The 24,045-nt window shown below is 38.9% G+C and overlaps 1 protein-coding gene and 1 pseudogene across 1 annotated transcript in view; both read left to right on the top strand.

Moving 5' to 3' along the window:
• Positions 1-13,061, top strand: part of BRCC3 (BRCA1/BRCA2-containing complex subunit 3) — a 65,142-nt gene extending 52,081 nt beyond the window's left edge. Inside the window, exons 9-12 of the mRNA XM_087859849.1 lie at positions 971-1,102; positions 1,601-1,644; positions 6,165-6,324; positions 7,481-13,061. Of these exons, the coding sequence (XP_087715975.1) occupies positions 971-1,102; positions 1,601-1,644; positions 6,165-6,316 (328 nt within the window). The 3' untranslated portion in view covers positions 6,317-6,324; positions 7,481-13,061. The remainder of the gene's footprint in view (positions 1-970; positions 1,103-1,600; positions 1,645-6,164; positions 6,325-7,480) is intronic.
• A 7,404-nt stretch (positions 13,062-20,465) lies between these two features.
• On the top strand, positions 20,466-21,333 carry LOC123786644 (small nuclear ribonucleoprotein-associated protein B' pseudogene; annotated as a pseudogene).
• Positions 21,334-24,045: the final 2,712 nt, after the last annotated feature.

Genomic DNA, 24,045 nt, shown 5'->3' with positions numbered 1-24,045 from the left:
TTTCTATGAGTAATCCCATCTACATCATGAATCTGATGGAATCACTGAAAAGTCTGCAGCTACGCTTCCCCAGGCTTTGTGATCAATGTGTTCAACCCCAATGGCAACTTCTCAACCAAAACCAGCATCAATTAGCTATTCCCCTTGTCTGGGGGAGTGAGTGTAAGGACCTGGAGCTCCGAAGACCTCCATTAAGTTTATGAAAGTGGCCTCACATTTTCTAGGAGAGTAGGGAATATTGGCTCTGCAAATGGGCTTCTAATTTGCTCCCCAGAGGAGCTCAGTTTTAATTCAGTCAGCTTTGAAGTTGAGCTACTAAATGAATGACAGAAATGTCTAATCTTTGAGTATTGTATCCCAAAATTTCTATTAAGATTATAGAAAACTTCTGATTATGACAACTCGACATTAAGAACTAACCCACTTCTTGGTACACAGCCAAAGAAAATAAAATATGGATCTCAAAATGATATCTGTACTCCAATGTTCCTTGCAGAATTATTCACAATAGTCAAGATATAAAAACAACCTAAAGGTCTGTCAGTGGATGAATTGAAATAAATAAAAATAGTCAAACTCATTGAAGCAGAGAGTAGAATGGTGGTTGCCATGGCAGGAGTGGTGGAAGGGAAAATGAGGAAGTGTTGGTCAAAGGTACAAAGTTTCAGGATGAATGAATTCTGGAGATCTAATGCACAACATGGTGACTACAGTTAACAGCACTGTATTATATACTTGAAATTTTCAAAGAAGGTAGATCTCAAGTATTCTTACCACACACACAAAGAATGGTAACTATGTGAGGTAATGGATATATTAATTGGCTTGAGTGTGGTGATCATTTTACTCAAAATATCAATATCAAAACATCAATTTGTACACCTTAAATATATATAATTCGTTTTTGTAATTATATCAAAATAAAGCTAGAAAGCAAACATAAAACTAACCTGAATTGATTGTCCTGCAGGTATGAGAGGATTGAAATCCCAATCCATATTGTACCTCATGTAACCATTGGGAAAGTATGCCTTGAATCAGCAGTTGAGCTGCCCAAGATCCTGTGCCAAGAGGAGCAAGATGCATATAGGAGGATCCACAGGTAGAGCCTTCCCTCCTCTCTCCTCTTTACTTCTCAGGGCCTGGTCCCTCTTTTCCTCTTCTTGAGTCCCCTTTCCTTTCACCTCTCTGTGAGAAAGTGTGTAAATAATCTATTTAACATTCATTTCTCTCCTGCTACACTTGGGATTCTTCAAGGACAATGGTACTTTTTGGTTGTTAAAAAGACAAAAAACAAAAAACAACTATATCTTAGTAGCCCTATTGACAAGCACTGGGTCTTGCCCAAGAAATGTGTACTATATGAAGTGAGAGACAGTAATTTCAAATTATCTCTTTGAATTATCTTGAGGTTCTGAATAAAATTACATACTCCAAATCATGAAAAATTTAACTGTAAGGGAATTTAAATTATACATGTTCATCTAATCCAATTTGCAAAGGTCTGGTGCAGTTTATCATTTTGTTACATAGACCATGACCATTTTGTTTTCCCTTCACTGCTGCTTTGCTACTAACCTAAACTATTTTATCCCTTTAGCCTTACACATCTGGACTCAGTAACGAAGATCCATAATGGCTCAGGTAAGATTTTTTTTCTAGAATATAGGCAGTGATATCTGAAATACTCAACTGACAGAAACAAATTTAGTTTAAGTGCTTGAAGTAATAGGTTCAAGTTCTCCTTGAATTTCCTTTTCCAAGAGCTTTGCCATTCATTAATCCTGCTCCCAACTTCTCTTTTGAACCCTGCAGACCCTTTACTATATATGCTACCCAGAATAAGGCTGGAGGAAAGACTAGAACGAACTTTATGATCGACTTTCTCGGTGGTATGCTGGTACTTGTTTAATACCCAGTTCTCAGGGAGGAGGAAGGGCCCTGGTTTTTTGTGTTTGCCAGTTTCCATGGTGTAATATTCCTACCATGGCTGATTTCAAATAACTAATGTGGCCTCAGCCAGCTCACAGACTTCTGAAATTTCAATAGTTGGCTTTTATGAGCTGATCTAAATTGGTCCCAGCACACCACTACCAGCCTATTATGGTGGGAGTTGAAAGAGATGGATAGACAGATAAAAGGGAGGGTATTAAAGAAGAAATCTTTTCATGTCAATAGACACAGAAAGAATTCGTATACAAGGCCAAGGAGCAGAAAACTCAGTACAATATACATACTAAATCACTTTTCTCCAGCATACACACCTACCCTACCATACCTTCTCTTTGAATAACCTTGATTCCCAGGCCATTTTGTGTAGTCTTTCCCAGTGACTGGCAAAGTCACCAGTGAGGAAGAAAGGGAGGCTTTCAAGTTATAGGCCATTAGTTTGAGAGGAAAAGAAGATACGTCTTGGTATATCTCTCTCATCATTTCTATCTGGAGGTAAAATATGACAAAGAATTAAAAGTTGGTAGCGTATGACATGTAGCCATATTCTAAAGCCACAGTAATTTAAATAGTATGGTAATAACTAAAAAATGAGCAAATAAATCAGTAGAACTGAATAGAGCCCACAGATGGGCCCATGTGTATATAGGAATTTATATTTAAGAAAGATATTACTTCAAATCAATAAAAAAGTATGGATTATTCACCAAATAGTGTTGGACAGTTCCTTTGTTTGATAGTTTATTCATTCAGGAAGTATCTGAGTGTCAGCTAGGCACTATTCCAGGTAGTGGGGTTCAGTGCTGAACAAAAGAGACATTCTTAACTTTCATGGACTTTTCTCCTTCTATTTCCATTTGGGGGAAAATAGATTCCTAACTAACATCATACACAAAAAAGAAATTCCAGATATATTTAAGCTTTTAAAAAAATGTTTAAGTTTGTTTGTTTGTTTATGTAATCTCCATACCCAATGTAGGGCTCAAACTCATGACCCTGAGATTGAGAGTTGCAGGCTCTTCTGACGGAGCCAGCCAAGTGCCCCTATATTTAAACTTTTACTATTAAATGTGGGATAGCCACTTTGGAAAGGAGTTAGCAATTACAATTACCAAATGTTCCACCAGTTGTACATACATCCCAAAGAGTTGAAAATAGGTGTTCAAACGAAAACTTGCATAGGAACATTCATAGCAGCATTATTCACAATAGCCAAAAGGTGGAAACAACCCAGTGTCTGTCAGTGGGTGAATGGACAAAGTGTGATCCACCCATACAATGGAGTACTGCTCAAAAGAAAAAGAACTACTGATACATGAACCACTTGGATGAATCTCAAGAGCAAGATTACACAAGATGCTACATACTTTATTGTTCCGTTTATTTGCAATTCAAGAATAGGCAAAGGTAATCTGTGGTGACAGTAAGTAGATCAGCAACTGCTGGGGCCAGAAGTGACTGCAAAGGGAACTGCAGAGGGGCCTCTGGGCTGATGGAAAGGATCTGTTTCTTCACTAGGGATTGTTACTACAGGTATACATTTGTCAAAACTCAATGAACTGTACACTTTAAGTGGGGTCGTTTTATTGTCTGTAAATTATACCCTTTATAGCTCATTTTATTTTATTTTTTAAAGATTTTATTTATTTATTTGAGAGAGAGAGAGAGAACACTAGCAGGGGGAGGGTCAGAGGGAGAGGGAGAAGCAGGTTCCCTGCTGAGCAGGGAGCCTGGTGTGGGGCTTGATCCCAGGACCCTGGGATCGTAACCTGAGCTGAAGGCAGACGCTTAACTGACTGAACCATCCAGGTGCGCTCCCCCACCCCGACCTTTATAGCTCATTTTAAAAGTTAAAAAAATATAGGAGGAAAATACAAGAGGATATTTTTCAAACTCTGGGAAGACTTGGCCTAAATATAATCTGAACTCGGAAAAAGCTGACTAAGTAAGAATGAAAGACTGGGGCACCTGGGTGTCTCAGTTGGTGAAGCGTCTGCCTTTGGCTCAGGTCATGATCCTGGGGTCCTGGGATTGAGCCCCACTTTGGGTTTCCCTCCTCAGTGGGGAGACTGCTTCTCCCTCTGCTCCTCCCCCCACTCATGTGCACTCTCTCTCTCTGAAATAAATAAAATCTTTTAAAAAAAGGAATGAAAGACTTTTATAGAAAAATCAAATTGTTCATAAATATCTTTAGAAGAAGTATGGATTAAGATGGCAGTTTTTCACCTTTTTTTTGGCAAAGATTAAATTGAGAGGTAACTAGGTGAGGATGTGGGGGAAATGAACACTCCCATATACTGTTCCTGGAGGTATAATTTGGCACAATCTGAAAAATACTGGCTAATCCATTTTAAAATATGCAGTAGGGGCGCCTGGGTGGCACAGCGGTTAAGCATCTGCCTTCGGCTCAGGGCGTGATCCCGGCGTTGCGGGATCGAGCCCCACGTCAGGCTCCTCCACTGGGAGCCTGCTTCTTCCTCTCCCACTCCCCCTGCTGTGTTCCCTCTCTCGCTGGCTGTCTCTATCTCTGTTAAATAAATAAATAAAATCTTTAAAAAATGAATAAATAAATAAAATATGCATGTACTTGAATCTAGTATTCCACCACTAGAAATGTATCCTTCAAAAATTTGTAGGACAAGTATGCAAAAATAAATTTAAAGGGATATTAAGCACAATCGTTATAGTAGCAAAAAAAATGGATGCCACTGAATTGTCCATCAGTAGAAGACTCATTAAATTGGTACATCCATGGGGCGCCTGGGTGGTGCAGTTGGTTAAGTGTCTGACTCTTGGTTTCAGCTCAGGTCACAATCTCAGGCTCCATGCTCAGTGTAGATTCTGCTTGGGGCTCTCTTTCCCTCTCCCTCCCCGTCTGTCCCTGCTCTGCTCTCGTGTGCTCTTTCTCTCTCTCTGTCTCTCTAAAATAAATAAATAAATCTTTAAATAGGTACATCCATTTTGATGAATATTGTGCAGCCCTTTAGAAGGAAAGCCAGATCTTTACTGACACAGAAAGATGTCATTGTTATGTGGTAAAAAAGTAACATCCAAAATCATACAGTTTTTATCTAAAAGAATACATACAAATGCACACATGTACACACATATGTCATATACATATATCTTGGAAGATATACCCCACAGTATTACAATGGTCATTTTCAATAACATAACATAATAAAAAATTACTGTTAAAAAAATCAATGTCATATATATTTTTTAAAGATTTTGTTTATTTATTTGAGAGAGAGAGAACACGAGCAGGGTGGAGGGGCAGAGGGAGAAGCAGGCTCCCTGATGAGCGGGGAGCCTTATACAGGGCTCTGTCCCAGGAATCATGGCCCAAACCAAAGGCAGATGTTTAACCAACTGAGCCACCCAGGTGCCCCTCAGTAAGTCATGTATCATGAAGGAGAAAAAGGTATTTCCATTAGGCAGAGTTTGTTTTAGAATGAGTGCTATAGAGGCTCCTGGGTGGCTCAGTTCGTTGAGCATCTGCCTTTGGCTCAGGTCATGATCCTGGGGTCCTGGGATTGAGCCCCGTATCAGGCTCCCCCACTCAGTGGGGAGCCTGCTTCTCCCTCTCATGCTCCCCCTGCTTGTGCTTTCTCTCTCTCTGTCAAATAAATAAATAAGTAAAACCTTTTTTAAAAAATGAGTACTATAGAATCTTTGTCTCACCATCAAGCTGAACATGAAAGATGGTAAGTCCCTTGCTTTTCATCTCTCTGTTTTTTCCTCATTTTAAAAGAGTAGCTTTCAGGTGAGTTCAATTAACGTATTTATTTCTTAAATATACAAAACATTTGAGTAATTTTCCTAGTGGACTTGTGGAAAACTAAGTTGCAGAAAGCAGAGTTCTAGCTCACTAAGGTTTATGGTCATTTGTCATGTACACTGTGCAAAGGCCTAAGGGTTGGGGAAAGAAACCTATAGTACTTAGCCCTTTTGCATAAGGGAGTAAAGAGCTGGTTATCTTTCTGCTTTCTGCATAGCCAGGCTTCCCTCTGGCTTATGGATCTAGGGATATTCAGGATGGCCTCAAAATAGGTGTCTTCTTTGCTCAGCATTCCTGTCTTTCTCCTGGCTAGTGATATAAAATCATCTGCTAGTACTACCTCCTGCTCCAACTCCTTCTTTATGTGCCCACAGTTGGGGGGGGGAGGCATTGGTGGTGGAGTGTTATCTTATCTGTGTTTTTCCTATTGAAGTGTTTACCAAGAATCTGTGCAGTCAAATGTCAGCAGTCAGCGGGCCTCTCCTACAATGGTTGGAGGACAGACTGGAACAAAACCAACAGCATTTGCAGGAGTTGCAACAAGAAAAGGAGGAGCTTATGCAAGAACTTTCTTCTCTAGAATAAACAATGGGGTAAACAAACTTTTTTTTTCAATTTGTATATTAAGCATGGTCTAAAAATTCACCCACCTCATTTGTAGTTGGACAATGGAGCAGCTCTCTTTATCTCCCAGTGGATGAATTTTTAATAATGCAATAAACACAAGGTGTCTTCCTGAAAAAAAAAAGTTTCATTAGGACTCAGTGAACCCTCTTACCTGTAACTGGCCTACAAAGTGCATATAAAGATTCTTTAAGTAGAATATTAAAGTTTTTTTTATTAAAGTTTTCTTTTAAGGGCTATGGAAGGTATGTTGGCAAGGACATCTTGTAATAAAATGTCCTAGGAGCATATTTTATCTTATTTTATTTTATTTTAATTTTTTTAAATTTTTATATTTTTATAATAATATTTTTTATTATATTATCTTAGTCACTATACAGTACATCCCTAGTTTTTGATGTAAAGTTCCATGATTCATTACTTGCGTATAACACCCAGTGCACCATGCAATATGTGCCCTCCCTAATACTCACTAACTTTGAAGTCTTCTTGATCTCTAAAATATTAGGTATTCTAAGATACCTATCAAAGGTTGAATCTATGTGGGTGCCCTTTCTAACCAAATAGATGAGTTCTAGCATACTTGACTCTGAAGCAAATTCCTGTTGAGCAGATCCTATTTACCTAGGAACTTCCATTATAATATAAGTATGTTTTTCCAGAAACATTAAGGACCTAGGATGTAACAAAAATCATGTTTTAACAAGTTCTGTTGCATTATTCTTTCCATGTATAAGGTAAGTGCGTCTTTAGAAAAGAGTGTGTGTGTCTTTAGAAAAGAGTCAAGCCTATTGCATACTGGAAATTAAAGTGGGCATTGGAGGAGGTGGGAAGAAAACAATCCCAACAGTAGTGACAAAGGGTTGGGTTTTGTTTTTTCTTCTTGTTTCTCCCTAGATTATTGTTTTTCACATTTCAGTGTGTAGTCCACCTGCATGAGTATCACTTGGAGGTCAGACTTTATCTCTGGGGGTGGAACCTAGAAATCTTCATGAACTCCCCAGCTGATTCTAGGGCATACTGAAGTTTAAAAACCACTACGATAGGGCATGTGGAGTGTAAATGCTGTATTTTCCTTAATTTCCCACAGCCACAGTTCTTTTCTATTCTTTTCTTTCCCTATAGGGAAAACGAAAATATCCAGGTATAAAATTAATTATGCTAAATCAATTTTGGAGAAGTTGGAAGACTCACATTACCTGACTTCAAGACTTCCCATAAAGCTACAGTAATCAAGACAGTGTGGTTTATGCCCAACTAATTTTGCCAAAGGTGTAAAAGCATTTCAATGGAGTAAGGATAGACAGTCTTTCCAACAAATTATGCTGGAGCAATTGATACCCATAGGCAAAAAAATGAACTTTGACCTAAACTGCACGCCTTAGACAAAAATTAACTCAAAATATATCATGGACTTAGATGTAAGATGTAAAACTTTAAAACTTTTAGGAAAAAAACCAGAAAAATCAGCAGGATCTTGGGCTAGGCAACAAGCTCTTGGCCTTCACTACAAAAGCACAGTCCTAAAAGGAAAACAATATACTGGACTTTATCAAAATGAAAAACTTTTGCTCTGTAAAAATTTAAGAGGAGGAAATCATTGAGGGAAGTTATCTGCAAACCATATGTCTGATCAATCTAGACTATATAAAGTCAACAATAAGAAAACCATCCAATTGAAAATGAGCAAAAGACATGAATAGACATTTCACTAAAGAGGATATATGGATGGCAAGTAAGCACATGAAAATTTGATGTTGAACTTCAGTAGTCATCAGGGAATGCAAATTAAAACCACAATGAATTATGATTACATACTTATTGGAATGGCTAAAGAAAAAGTAGTGGAAATACCAGACACTGTTGAGCATACAAACTGGATCTCTCATACATTACTTATAGGAATGTTAAATGGTACAGCTACTCTATAAAAGAGTTTGGGAATTTCTAATAAAAAACATCCATGTATCATACAACCCAGCAGTTACACTCCTGGATGTTTATCCCAGAGAAATGAGAAGCTGTGATGGCACAAAAATTTGTACACAAATGTTCTTAGCAGCTTATTTGTAAGAGCTAAAGACTGGAAATTACCCAGATGTCCTGCAATTGAATGAGTGATTAAACCAAACATCTGTACCATGGAATACTACTCTGCAATGAAGAGAAACAGACAACTATTGATATACACAATTTGGGTAGACCTCAAGGGATTTTGATAAATGAAAAGGCCAGTCTCAAAAGGTCACATAGTATATGACTGCATTCTTGAAATGACAAAATTATAGAAATGAAGAATAGATTAATGATTGCCAGGGATAGGGACTGGAGGGGGTATGGGATATGCATGACTATAAAGGGATAACACAGGATGTTCCTTTGTGCTGATGGAATAGTTCTGTATCTTGATTATGGTATTGATTACATTATCTATGCTAAAACTACATAGACCTACACACACCCACAAATGAATGCATGTGAAATCTAGTGAAACTGAATAAGGTCTGTAGTCGAGTTACCAGTATTGTGCCATTGTCAATATGTCGGTTTTGAAGTTATACTATAGTAATGTAAGATCTTGCCACTGGGGGGGAACTGGGTAAAGGGTACTGGGACTCACTGTACTATTTTTGCAACTTCCTGTAAATCTATAATTATTACAAAATAAAAAGTTAGACATATTAAATAAGGAACTAGGAGGAATGGTACTTAGTTTATGAAATAAGAGTGATGAAAAGAAAATCCAAGGGGAATAAAATGATTTGAATGTTTTTATAGGCCAACATTGAGCACATGTCCCTTTCCTTTTCTGGGCTTCATTTTTTTCATTTATAAGGTTAGAGTGGATCACCACCAAGGTTCCTTTTAGCTCAGTGTTTAGTCTTTAAAAGTGTTCAGCATCACAAGGAACAGTGATGTAAAGAAGATGTATCATTACTTTCCCACCTGCACCAATTGGTCTTACTTTACACAAAATATTGCACTCCTTGTGCAACCTTGTATCCCCCTTCTGGTCAGTAGATTCTCTATTTTCAATCATAGCCAAGACTCTGATGGGAACAATATATACACTTGCCTTCTCTCTCCATTTTGTCATTTCCTATTCATTCAGGTCATTGAGTTCTGACCTCTGTCCATATCACTCCATTCAAACCACTCGGGCTAATGTCACCAGTGACCTCCAGGACATAGTGAATGTCAATAGATGCTTTTCATGCCCTTAATGAACCTCTCAATCTTGACACAATTGGCCACACTTCTTTGAAATCTGCCTATCTTGCCTTCTGCTATTTTCTGGTTTTCCTCTTCTCTAGCTATTCCTTCTCATATTCACTCATAGGCTTCTCTATTGTTGCTTACCTATATGGAGTTGACAGACAAATCTGTGTGAGTCTAGATCTACATTTCCACCTGCCTTCTACACATTTCCACTGACTCTCTTAATACATCTAAATCTGAACTTGTGGTTTTCAATCTAAACCTTATTTAGGGAATATTTCTTACCAGTGTTTCTTACCTCAGTGAATTGGACAACCATTTGCACAAATCAGAAATTGAATAGACATCTTTAACATCTCTCTCCATCACCTTCTAAACTATTTACACTAGAGTTATGGCAGTTTGAAATTGTTTTTCTAACCTGATAATCAAGTTACTTGATTGTGCAAATAATGAGGAAAGTGGGAGCTAGGTTTCTCAGAAAAATAACTTACAAACATGAAAAGGGGGAAGGGTAAAATGAATCTCAAGAGATTGGATTGAAATTAAAAGTATTAATATGGAGTTTTTTCAAAGGAAAAAATTTTTATATGCACAGATAGTGATATATGTTGTATGTATACTTATATACATACATTTCTTCCTTCTATCCACTGACAGAGATTAGAAGTAGCTATGAACACATCTATCACCTAGATGTTGGTTCTCAAATACTGTCCTTCACTAAAGGTAAACAGCGACCCCTGGAAGAAATGGCACATTCCAGGGCTGGGGCAGAGAAAGTATGTTGCATGCCCAGACCATCTTTTTGAACCATTTAAGTAAGCAAATTGGTCCAGCCTGAAGGGGCTTCCATTGGCCAAATCTGGGACAATTTGTACCGCAAGATACAGTAAAGGATTGTAATACTTTGAATAATATAATGATATAAGTCCACACTGATAAAAATGAATAGGTGGGTCAACTAATAAATATAGAAGGAATGATGAAATTAGAAAATTACCCTTGGGTAATCATCATAGTAGTGGTTGATTCAGGTGAGGGTCATCAGTGGAGGCTAAGACAGGTTGATGGGTGGTTTAACTGTCAAGGACATGAAAAATAGGTTAAAGCCAAGGAGTTTCCCTGAACAAAAAGACGTTTAAGACATGAGAACTAAGTATAATGTGTGTTTCTATATTGGATTCCGGGCCAGAAAGGAAAAAGAAACTGTTAGGACAGTTGCAATATTTTAATGGGGTCTTTAGATTGGATTGTAGTGTTGTATTCCCTGATTTGGGGGGATATACGAATAGGGTAACAGCTCTGCCATGGTGCCCTGGTACCTGTATGGTCTCCACATATGCCACATAGTTAAGGCTTGAACTACAGCTAATCTGGGTCTTTGCAAAGCAGCTTGAGATCCTCCTGTTAATGAGAGGATGGAGGCCTATAAAGAACTTCTCTGAGGCCATTTGCCACCCATCTCCCTAGCTCCCCTGGAAGATTGTCGTGAAGCAATTTGTCATTGCCTCCTTGGTATGAGGCATGAGGATCACTCACTGCCTGACCCCTCTCAGTAGAAATGCTTAGCTGCAGCATAGCAGGGGCTCCTTGGCAATGGGATGTCTCACAATTCACACTGCAGTCATCCAGCCCCTTTCATTTCGGTTTTTATCCATTTTGGTGTGTGGGACAAGGACCACAAGGAGCTGGTACTTTTGATTTCTCTTCCTTCTGCTGACAATGTAAGTAATAAACTGTCTGAATCTAAAAAGGGCTTGGGTGGCTTAACCCAACAAATCTGTCAGTCTTGGTCTTGTGCCTTACAGATTTGGTGCCCAACATGAGGCTGGTGAACTTAAAATGCCCTTTTAAAATACAAACAGGGCCAGTTTAAGGGATAAGATAGACTCCTCAGGATCTGGTAGCACAGCTCCCACTGTCCTACATGTTCAGGGATTGCACGGTGTAGGTTAGAAGATACACATTTGGAAGTTAAGCAGCAGAAAGTAGGACTGAAATAAGCCACATGTTTGGTGCCTTAGCTGTCATTAAAAGTTCAGATTGTTATAGCTGACAAAAAGCCACTTAAAACCAAAAGCAAATTCAAAGCAGTGCTTATTGGTATGAGCAACTCGACAGCCTCCCCCAAATCCCTCCGTCCTTTACCCGAATTTCAGCTGCTTTAAGAGAAGAAACTTCCATCAACTTCTAGCACCACAGTGTGAGGAGGTCTGCAGACTCACTCCCCAGTGGAACTGGTGAAAATTATTTTTTAAAAATTGAAGTCTCTGGAAGTGGTCCTAAGGGCAAACAGCAAGTCAAATGTCTATTCTAGAGAATCTACAAAAATTTGGTAAGAATCTCTAGTTTTTGAACTGAGATCTGCTACCTCCTTCCCCTCTTCCAGCTCAGCAAGGAGGAGACTCCACTTCAGACTGGTGCAGCCAAGAAAATAGGGTTCCCTTCCCCCCAACTCCCAGTTGGAAGACTTTCTTCCTAGGAGGAGCAGAACTTCAGTGTTTCTCATCCTGCTCCCCACTACCTGTTGCTGAGACTAAGTAAGTGCAGGTAAGTGCAGTTGAGAGATGGGGGCTCCCTTCTCCTATCCAGCCCCCACTCATTGGATGGAGGCTCTAATTTGGGCGTGATGCACTAAGAATACTGGGTACCAAGGAACTGTTGAAAAGGAAAAACAAAGCTGGGGGCATCACAATGCCGGATTTCGAGGTGTACTACAAAGCTGTGATCACAAAGACAGCATGGTACTGGCACAAAAACAGACACATAGACCAATGGAACAGAATAGAGAACCCAGAAATGGACCCTCGGCTCTTTGGACAACTAATCTTTGATAAAGCAGGAAAAAACATCTGGTGGGAAAAAGACAGTGTCTTCAATAAATGGTGCTGGGAAAATTGGACAGCTACATGCAAAAGAATGAAACTTGACCACTCTCTCACACCATACACAAAAATAAACTCCAAAGGGATGAAAGACCTCGATGTGAGACAGGAATCCATCAAAATCCTAGAGAACATAGGCAGCAACCTCTACGACATCAGCCAAAGCAACTTTTTCATGATACATCCCCAAAGGCAAGAGAAACAAAAGATAAAATGAATTTATGGGACTTCATCAAGATTAAAAGTTTCTGCACAGCCAAGGAAACAGTCAGAAAAACTAAGAGGCAGCCCACGGAATGGGAGAATATATTTGCAAATGACACTACAGATAAAAGACTGGTATCCAAGATCTACAAAGAACTTCTCAAACTCAATGCGCAAGAAACAAATAAACAAATCATAAAATGGGCAGAATATATGAACAGACACTTTTCCAATGAAGACATACAAATGGCTAACAGACACATGAAAAAATGTTCAAAATCATTAGCCATCAGGGAAATTCAAATCAAAACCACACTGAGATACCACCTTATGCCAGTTAGAATGGCAAAAATAGACAAGGCAAGAAACAACAATTGCTGGAGAGGATGTGGAGAAAGGGGATCCCTCCTACATTGTTGGTGGGAATGCAAGTTGGTACAGCCACTCTGGAAAACAGTGTGGAGGTCCCTTAAAAAGTGAAAAATTGAGCTACCCTATGACCCAGCCATTGCGCTACTGGGTATTTACCCCAAAGATACAGATGTAGTGAAGAGAAGGGCCATATGCACCCCAATGTTCATAGCAGCATTGTCCACAATAGCTAAATCGTGGAAGGAGCCGAGATGCCCTTCAACAGATGACTGGATTAAGAAGTTGTGGTCCATATATACAATGGAAGATTACTCAGCTATCAGAAAGAACGAGTTCTCAACATTTGCTGCAACGTGGACGGCACTGGAAGAGATAATGCTAAGTAAAATAAGTCAAGCAGAGAAAGACAATTATGTGATTTCTCTCATCTATGGAACATAAGAACTAGGAAGATTGGTAGAAGAAAGGGATAAAGAAAGGGGGGGTAATCAGAAGGGGGAATGAAACATGAGAGACTATGGACTCTGAGAAACAAACTGAGGGCTTCAGAGGGGAGGGGGATGGGGATTGGGATAGGCCAGTGATGGGTATTAAGGAGGGCACATGTTGCATGGAGCAGTGGGTGTTATACGCAACTAATGAATCATCGAACTTTACATCAAAAACCAGGGATGTACTGTATGGTGACTAACATAATAAAAAACATTAAAAAAAAAAGAATACTGGGTACATGATCACCCATCTCATAAGGCAGTGGTTCCATCCCTGGAGAGGCAAACTGGAAGGATCTCAGACTGTTGCAACCCCCCCCCCCAAAACGGATCATTTAACACCTAGAGCAGGTTGTCCATACAGAGAGAAACTTGCCATTGTCCCTATCTTCAGCTCCGTAGCCTTGGCTCAGAGATTTTCCCTAGGGAGAGAAGCAGTGCATAAAACAGCAACTCCTAATCTCTTCCGGGTGGAACTGACTTCATTTGCAACAGAATGTGGAACAGTTCAAGCCTAAGGGCACTTGTACAAATGGTTGAGATTATGGTGAAAGCCAATGTGTGGAAGTGAATAGCCAGAACAATCTTGAAAAAGAAGAACAAAGTAGGAGGAACACACTAACTGATTTCAAAAACTCAGACAAAGTGATGGTAATCAAGGCAGTTTGGTACTGTCTCAAGGGTAGACATATAGATCTCTGGAATAGAACTGAATGTCCAGAAGTAAACCCACACATCTATGGTCAATTTATTATCAATAAGGATAGCAAGACTATTGAATGGAGGAAAATAATCTTTTTTTTTTTAATAATGATTTTTTATTATATTATGTTAGTCACCATACAGTACATCCCCGGTTTTCGATGCAAGGCTCGATGATTCATTAGTTGTGTATAACACCCAGTGCACCATGCAATATGTGCCCTCCTTATTACCCATCACCGGTCTATCCCATTCCCCCACCTCCCTCCCCTCTGTAGCCCTCAGTTTGTTTCTCATAGTCCATAGTCTCTCATGTTTCATTCCCCCTTCTGATTACCCCCCCTTTCTTTATCCCTTTCTTCCCCTACTGATCATTCTAGTTCTTATGTTCCATAGATGAGAGAAATCATATGATAGTTGTCTTTCTCTGCTTGACTTATTTCACTAAGCATTATCTCCTTGAATGGAGGAAAATAATCTTAACAGCTGGTGTGGGGACGATTGCATATCCACATGCAATAGAATGAATGTGGACACCTACCCAACGCCATATTCAAATATCAACCCAAAATGTGTCAAAGACCCAAATATAAGAGCTAAAACCATAAAAACCTTAGAAGAAAACATAGTAGTAAATCTTCATGACCTAGGTTTTGGCAATGGAGTCTTAGATATGACACCAAAAGCACAAACAATAAAGAAAATGTAGATGAATTGGATTTCAAAAAGTGAAAACACAGAGTGTGGGAAAATATTTGCAAATCATAAAAATAAGAGTCTAGCATCCAGAATATGTAAAGAACTTTGACAACTCACAAAAAAATTTTTAATGGGCAAAGGATATAAATAGGTATTTCTCCATAGATAAGCAAATTGTCAATAAGCACATGAAAAGATGCTTGACATTATTAGTAAACAGGGAAATGCAAATCAAAACCACCATGACATACCACCTCTCACATGCTAGAATAAAGAAGTATGATAATTACAAGTGTTGGCAAGGATATGGAGAAATTGGAACTCTTGTACACAACTGGTGGGAATGTGAAATGGACAATAGTGGTTCCTCCAAAAGGTAACTCCACTCCTATGTATACATCCCACAGAACTGAAAACAGGTATTCAAACAAGTTATACATGACTGTTTATGTCAGAACTATTCAAAATAGCCAAAAGGTAGAAACAACCCAAATATCTACAAACTGTAATGGATAAAGAACATGCAGTCTTTCCACACAATGGAATATTATTCAGTCATAAAAAGAATGAATTACTGGCACTTCCTATAACATAGATGAACCTTGAAAACATTATGCTACATAAAAGAAGGCAGATACAAAAGGACACATATTTTATAATTCCATGTATATGGAATGTTCACAATAGGGAAATCCACAGAGATAGCAGATTCATGGTTGCCAGAGGCTGGAGGGAGTGAGGACACAGGGATGATAGGAAAAAGGTATTGGATTTCTTTTTGAGGTGATGAAAATATTCTAAAATTAACTCTGGTGATGGTTGGATGACTCTGTGACTATAATAAAAACAATTGACTTGTACACTTTAAATGGGTTGTATGGTCTGTAAATTATGTCTCAATAAAGCTGCTTATAAAAAATGAAAAAAAAAGGGGCGCCTGGGTGGCACAGAGGTTGGGCGTCTGCCTTCGGCTCAGGGCGTGATCCCGGTGATCTGGGATCGAGCCCCACATCAGGCTCTTCTGCTATGAGCCTGCTTCTTCCTCTCCCACTTCCCCTGCTTGTGTTCCCTCTCTCGCTGGCTGTCTCTATCTCTGTCAAATAAATTTAAAAAATCTTAAAAAAAAAATGAAAAAAAGAATCGTGCAGCTCCAGCCAACCTTGCAGGCTGGCCTCTTTCTCTCTACCTTGAACTCCCTAAGCTTCCAGCTGATGAGATAGGATGTAGTATCTCTTTTTGTTAGAACAAAAACAAAAACGAAAAAAATTCTTCTTAGAGTTTGGACAAAACTTGCAGTGAAGAGAAAAAAAGTTTAAAGTAAACTTGTGATGTGAAAGAGGCTTGGGCCAATTAATTGTATGTATTGTAAAATGTGTAATTGGTGTTAAAATATGTTACATGTTTAAACTACACATATTTATAAAGTGTTAGAAACTTTCTCTGATGTCCAAAATTTTTACTCTATAAATAATGTCTTGGTTGCGGCAAGTTGAAAGTTTCAATCTCCATGGTTGTGGAGTGACTGATAATCCCCAACAAAATCCTGATGCCTGCCTGCTAGGGAGCATTTCTTGAAACAATGGGGTGAATTCCAAGGCTTACTCTTTCTGTCAGCATGAGAAAAACAGCTTGCTGTCTTTCACAAGATAAAGAACTTCATGTTCCTGATTAAAAAAAAAAAAAAAAAAGCTGTAACTCCTGCCAAAAATTGTCCCATTTGTTCTGTGGTAAAAGAAGCTGCATCAGACTTTTGATCCCCTCTTGGGCTGTTGTTGGTAAGACCTATTTGGGTTATAGTGTTGTTATTTCAGTGCAGTCAGCTGACTATGGTCACCCCACTGAGGTCCTTGAAGTTAATTTCTATTCTGTTTTTTTTTTTTTTTTTCATGGACATTCCTCATACTCCTGTGCTTATGGCTGATACTGCTGTATGTACCATAGGACTAGATGTGTTGAGAATGTTTCATACTTCTTCAAGTTGTGAGGGAGTTTCCACAATTAGAATGGTGATGGTGGGGTAGGTGCACACAGCAGTGTGGCACAAGGGAAGTAGTATAGGATACCAGGACAAGGGGGGTGGGGATCACTATCCTAATGAAGGAGCCAATAGAAACAGGAGCTGCTAAGGAAACTATTCAGCATGAAGTCTACAGCCTGAAGCACGCCTGTTTCCACAAGCTCCTTCATTAGTACAGTGATCTTTACCCCAGTGCCTTCCCTTTCCTTGAGGCCTTTGGTACACTAAGGTTCCTGAAGATGCCTAGGCCTAGCTCAAAGATATATCAGCTCACTTAAGGCCAAAATGGGTTTCTCACCCCCTCCAACCCCCAAATTAAATATTTTTATTTAAATTGGAGGTACCTTTCCAGGGAACTGACACATTTACAAACCAAACCGCCGCCTTAAGTGTGTGTTGCACCAGGACCGAGCCTCAGTTATCCAATGATTGTTTTCAGTACTGGGCTGCTGCAGTTGTGCACCCCCCCAAAAAAAAGGCTTAAAACTGTACGTGAGTGAATTCTACCAAACATTTAATTAAGAATTTATATCAATCCTTCTCAAACTTTTCCAAAAAATTAAAGAGGAGGGAACACATCCAAATTAATTTAGTAAGGCCAGCATTACCTTCATACCAAAGCCAGATGAGGACACACAATAAAATGAAATTATAGGCCAATATCCCTAATGAATATAGATGTAAAATTCTCAACAAAATACCAGCAAACCAAATTCAACAGCACCATAAAAGGATCATACATCATGATCAAATGGAATCTATTCCAGGGATGCAAGGATGGTTTAACATCGACAAACCAATCAATGTGATACACCACATTAACAAAATGAAGGTTACAAATGTACCTCAACATAATAAAAGCCATATCCAACAAGCCCACACCTAGCATCATCCTCAATTGTGAAAAGCTGAAAGCTTTTTCTCAAGGTTCAGAAAATAAAACAAGGTGGGGCGCCTGGGTGGCTCAGTCATTAAGCGTCTGCCTTTGGCTCAGGGCATGATCCCAGAGTCCTGGGATTGAGCCCCACATCAGGCTCCTCCGCTGGGAGCCTGCTTCTTCCTCTCCCACTTCCCCTGCTTGTGTTCCCTCTCTCACTGGCTGTCTCTCTCTGTCAAATAAATAAATAAAATCTTGAAGAAAAAAATAAAACAAGGTGCCAACTCTCACTACTTTTATTTAACCTAATACTGGTAGTCCTAGGCAGAGCAATTAGGCAAGAAAAAGAAAAGACATCCAAACTGTAAAAAAAAAAAAAGAAGAAGAAGAAGAAGAAGAAGTAAAATTATCTCTGTTTGCAGATGACATAGTCTTATATGTAGAAAAACCTAAGGACGCCACCAAAAAATTCTTTAACAAATTCAGTAGAGTTGCAGGATATAAAATCAACATACAAAAATAAGTTGTGTTTCTATACATTGGCAATGAACTATCTGAAAAAGAAATTAAGAAAACATCCCATATACAATGGCATTAAAAAATAATCAGAATACATTTAACCAAGGAGGTAAAAGATCTGTACCACTGAAAACTATAAGATACTGATGAAAGAATTTGAAGAAGACACAAATAAATGGAAACACATCCTGTGTTTATAGGTTTAATATTGTTATTATTAAATATCATTAAATAAGTATCATTAAATTAATATCATTAAAATGATTATCACTACCTAAAGTGATCTATAGATTCAATGCAATCCCTATCAAAATTCTAATGGCATTTTTCACAGAAATAGAATAAAATATCCTAAAGCTCCTAAGGAACCACAAAAGAGCCCAAATAGCCAAAGCAATCCTGAGCAAGAGGAACAAAGCTGGAGGCTTTGTTCAAATGGTATTACAAAACTATAGTAATAAAGCATGGTGGTACTGGCATAAAAACAGACACATAGACAAATAGACCAGAATAAAGAGCATAGGAATAAACTTGCATATACATGGTCAACTAATCTTTGACAAGAGCACCAAGAATACACAATGGGGAAATGATAGTCTTCTCAGTAAATGGTGTTGGGAAAACTGGATATCCACACACAAAAGAGTGAAAATAGACCTGTATAATACACACTACACAGAAATTAACTTGAAACAGAGTAAAGACTTAAATATAAGACCTGAAACCACAAAACTCCTAGAAGAAAACACAGGGAAAATATCCTTGATATTGGTCTTAATAATGATTTTTTTGGATATTATACCAAAAGCACAGAAAACAAAAGCAAAAATAAACAAGTGGGACTACGTCAAACTAAAAAGCTTCTGTACAACAATGCAAAGCATCAACAAAATGAACATGTAACGTACAAAATGTGAGAAAATATTTGCAAATCATATATCTGATAAGAAGTTAGTATCCAAAATATATAAGGAACTAATACAACAGTAGCAAACAAAACAAAACAAAAACAAATAACCTGTCAAAAAATGGGCAAAGGACTTGAATAAATATTTTTTCCAGAGAAGACAAATGGCCAACATGTATATGAAAAGCCAGGAAATGCAAACCAAAACCACAAAATATCACATCACACTTGTAAGGAAGGCTATTATTAAAAAGACAAGAGATGAGGCATCTAGTTGGCTTAGTTGGTGGAGTATGCAACTCTTCATCTTGGGGTCATGAGTTTGGGCCCCATGCTGGGTGCAGAGTTAACTTTTAAAAAATCTTAAAAACAGACAAGAGATAAGTATTGGCAAGGGTGTGGATAAAAGGGAACACTTGTACACGGTTAATGGGAATATAAATTGGTTTAGCCATTATGGAAAACAGCATGGAGATTCTTTAAAAAATTAAAAATAGAACTACTGAATGATCCAGCAATCTCATTTTTGGGTATATATCCATAGAAAATGAAATCAGGATCTCAAAGAGATATATGCATTCCCATGTTTATTGCAGCATTATTAATGATAGCCAAGATATGGAAACAATCTAAGTGCCCACTGATAGATGAATGGATAAAGAAAATATGCTGTATATACAATGGAATATTATTTAGCCACAAGAAAGAAGGAAATGCTGCCATTTGTGACAATACGGATGAAACTGCAGAACATTATGCTAAGTGAAAGAAGCAATGTACAGAAAGACAAATAATGTGTGATCTCATTTTTATGTGGAATCTAAAAACATTGAACTTATATAACCAAAGAGTAGAATGATGGTGGTTGCCAGGGGCTGAGCATGGGGCAAATGGCGAGAAGTTGGTCAGAGGGTACAAACTTTCAGTTATGAGAGATTAGTTAATGTATAGTATGGTGACCATAGTTAATAAAATTGTATACTTGGAATTTGCTAAAAGAGTAGATTTTAATTGTTCTCACCACACACAGTAAAACTGTAAGAATGTGTTTACATATATTAAGTCCTTAAGCGAACTCAAGAGCCCAGCAATGGGGTGGAAAGTAGCTTTTACCCAACCCCATTTTATCTGTGGCTGCACTTCCAGGAGTGGTGGCATGAAGTGGGCTGTGCTGAGGGGAACCCAGCAGGAACTGGAGCCATCAGAACCACCACCATGACTGTGGGCAAGAGCAGTAAGATGCTGCAGTATGTTAATTACAGGAGGAGGTACAAGCATATGAATTTGATCCTCTGTGACTGTGATGAGTTCAGGAAGGTCTAGCCGAAGAACTCAAAACAAGCAGAAAGAGAAGAGAAGTGAGTCCTTGGTCTGGTGCTGCTTGGGGGGAGAACCTAGTCTGAACGACAGTTAGAGGGATCTCCTCCCAAAAATACTGGCATTGCCTGAGTGCCACTTGCTGGAGCTGCCAGAGACCCAGGGATTGGAAAAGCTCCTGGCAGAAAAATCCCAGCTGGTGTTCCAATGCCCTAGGCTCCTACAAGACTTGCTGGGCCAGTCTGCAAGTCTGAGGGGTTGGTGGGCCATACCAAAAGGTGATGACCACACAAGGAAGAGGCAATGTTGCAGCCACTGCAGCTGCTGCCACAGCCAGTATTGCAAGGGCCCCCACCCAGTATCCACCTGGCTGTGCGGGCCCTCCCCTACCTATGGGCTGAGGGCACCCCCTCCAAGCATGATGGGCCCACCACCTGGCATGAGGCCTCCCATGGGTCCCCCAGTGGGGATCCCCGTCTGGACGAGGAACTCCAGTGGGCATGCCCCCTCCAGGAGTGTGGCCCCCTCCCCCAGGGATGTGAGGCCTTCTTTGACCCTTGGCTACAGATTTATGGAAGAAGCTCCACAGAGGCCTGGTCCCAATCCCCCAAGGCCAGGTTACCACCGACCTGTTTGTTATGCTGTTGTTCTCAGAGTCTCCTGGGATTGTCTGGTTTCCCTTTCAGGGCCCCCTCCCCCTGGAATGCACCCACCAAGGCCCTGGACTCATCTTGGCCCTCCTCAGCACCCTGCGTGTTTCCCGTAAGGCTGTACATAGTCCTTTTACTTCCTTGTGGCCTGTGAAACTAGTTTATAATAAACTATTAAGAATATTATAAATGTAAAAACTAAACCCTCATATCATAACACCTTAAAAGAAAAAATGACATTGTACAGACTAAATATATAAAAAACTTTTATTTGTTAATCATACCTCAATAAAACTGAAAAAAAATTACTCAATTTAAAAATGGGCAAAGGGGGCCTACCTGGGTGGTTCAGTTGGTTAAGCATCTGACTCTTGATTTCAGCGCAGGTCTTGGTCTCAGGGTCATGAGTTCAAGCCCTGCATTGGGCTGCACGCTGGGTATGGAGCCTACTTAAAAAAATAAAAATACACAAAAATGGGCAGAGGATCTGAATAGACGTTTCTTCAAAGTAGATACACAAATTGCCAATAAGCACATGAAAAAGGTCCTCTAAATCATTAGTCATCAGGGAAATGCAAATGAAACCTCAAAGAGATACCACTTCCCACACGATAGGATGGCTATAATCAAACAAATGTTGATGAGGATGTGGAGAAGTTAGAGTCCTTATACATTGCTTATGGGGTTGTAAAATATTTCAACCACTGTGGAAAATAGTTTGGCAGTTTCTCACAAAAAGTTCAACATAGAATTACCATATGACCATGCGATTCCACTTGTAGGTATATACCCAAAACAACTAGAAACAGGTATAGAAGCAAATACTTGTGAAGGAAGTAGTATTCACAATAGTTCAATAGGAAAACAGCCCAAATATCCATCACTGAATGAATAGGTAAATAAATTTTAGTATACCATGCAATAGAATATTATTTGGCCATAAAAAGAATGAAGTACTGATACATGCTACAATATGAATGAACCTGGAATATATTATGCTAAGTGAAAGAAGGCAGTCCCAAAGGCCCACATATTGAATGAATTCATCATATGAAATGTCAGAAAAATCTTTAGAGTCATAAAGTAGAAAAATAGTTACTTAGAAATCCATGGTTTAGGGGGAGATGGGAAGTGACAGTTAATGACTCTGGGGTTTCTTTTCAAGGTGGTAAAGATGTAAATTGATCTTGGTGATGGTTGTACAACTCTGAATATACTAAAAGCTACTGAATTGTGGAGTAAATGGGCGAATAGTATGATATATGAATTAAATATCAATAAAGCTGTTTAAGAAAACATGTCCTGAAAGGATACAAGTGATATGAAAGTAGTGTATGTGTCTATCTAAACAAACCTCAACATTCTTTAATGGAATACATCAAAATACAAGACTCAACAAAGTAGAATTAACAGTGTCCAGTATTCATACAAAATTACTAGGCATAGGAAAAAGCAGAAAAATGTGACTCATGGATAAGAAAAAAAAATAAGTCAACAGAAACAGAGCTAGAATTATCAAAGATGAATTAGCAGACAAGCATCTTAAAATAACCAATATAACCATTATCAATATCCTCAAGGGTTTAATGGAAAATGTGAACATAATGAGAAGAGCAATGAAAGATATAAAAAGAACCAAATGGAATTGCTAGGGATGAAAAATAGAATATTAGAAATGCAACCTGTCCTGGACAGGATTAACAGAAGATTAGACTGCAGAAGATCAGTGAACTTGAAGAGATACCCGAAGAAACTCCCCAATTTTAAGCGTGGTGGGGAAGGGGAAGGCTCCAAAAATAAAAATGAATAGTTTCAAGTCACTCGTGATACAATATCAGGAAATATACTACACATTTAATTCGAACATTGCACCTAATAGTAGAAAAATACGCATCTTTTCAAGGGTACACAGAACATTGACCTTGATAGAGTATATTCTGTTTCATAAAATAAATCTCAACAAAGTTTAAAAGATTGAAATCATAAGAAATATATTCTTTGACAAAAAAAGCAATACTTAGGTCTAAATGCTTGTATTATAATAGAAGAGGCATCTCAAATAAGTTATCTAACCTACCTTAAGAAACCAGAAAATAAAGAGCAAAATAAATGAAAAGCAAGTAGAAGGAAATAATAAAGAGCAGAAATCAATGAAATAGAAAACAGAATATAGAGAAAAGCAATGAAACCATAAGTTGGTTCTTTGAGAAGATCATTACACCTGATAGCTCTCTACCCAGAGCTAAGAAGAAAAAGAAGAGAGACAATGGTAACATCCCTACAGATTCCACAGATATTAAAAGGATAATAAAGGCATAGTATGAACAACTCTATGGACTTATATATCTGAAGCTGGGTGAAGGATAGGAGGACATGCCCTCAAGCAGGAAATAGCCCTCATAATATGTGAACTTCTCAAGACCTGAAGATCTGCAGACCTTTCATCTAGAGTCCCCCACATGTCCCCCTTCATCATATTCAATCGATGGTTGTTTATTTTGTTATGGAGTATCTACTACGCGAAGGATCTGCCCTCACTCCTCTGGAGATGCCCTGCCCCAAGCTCAATCTTGTCCTCGAACCTGCTTCTTGGCCTGCAGCTATCTTTCCCAGCACTCTTGCAGAACACCCTGGTGCCTCGCAGCTTCAAATCCCACTTCATAATGCTGCAGGTCTGCGTCAGGCTGCAACGCGAAAAGGTTGCCTAGTGAAGGCTAGCTGCAAGGTCAGGCCTTTCTTCCGTCACCTCAGGAGCTCCACCTGCTGCCTGCGGTGCTATCCGTGCTCAGTCCGCTGGTCCGGAAGGGAAGGGACCACAGTTTGGAGCC

Source organism: Ursus americanus, chromosome X, assembly GCF_024610735.1.
Source record: "Ursus americanus isolate L20-20 chromosome X, mUrsAme1.1.p, whole genome shotgun sequence".
Taxonomy (NCBI): Eukaryota; Metazoa; Chordata; class Mammalia; order Carnivora; family Ursidae; genus Ursus; species Ursus americanus.
The sequence above is the reverse complement of the archived record's forward strand: the minus strand, read 5'-3'. Positions and strand labels throughout refer to the sequence as shown.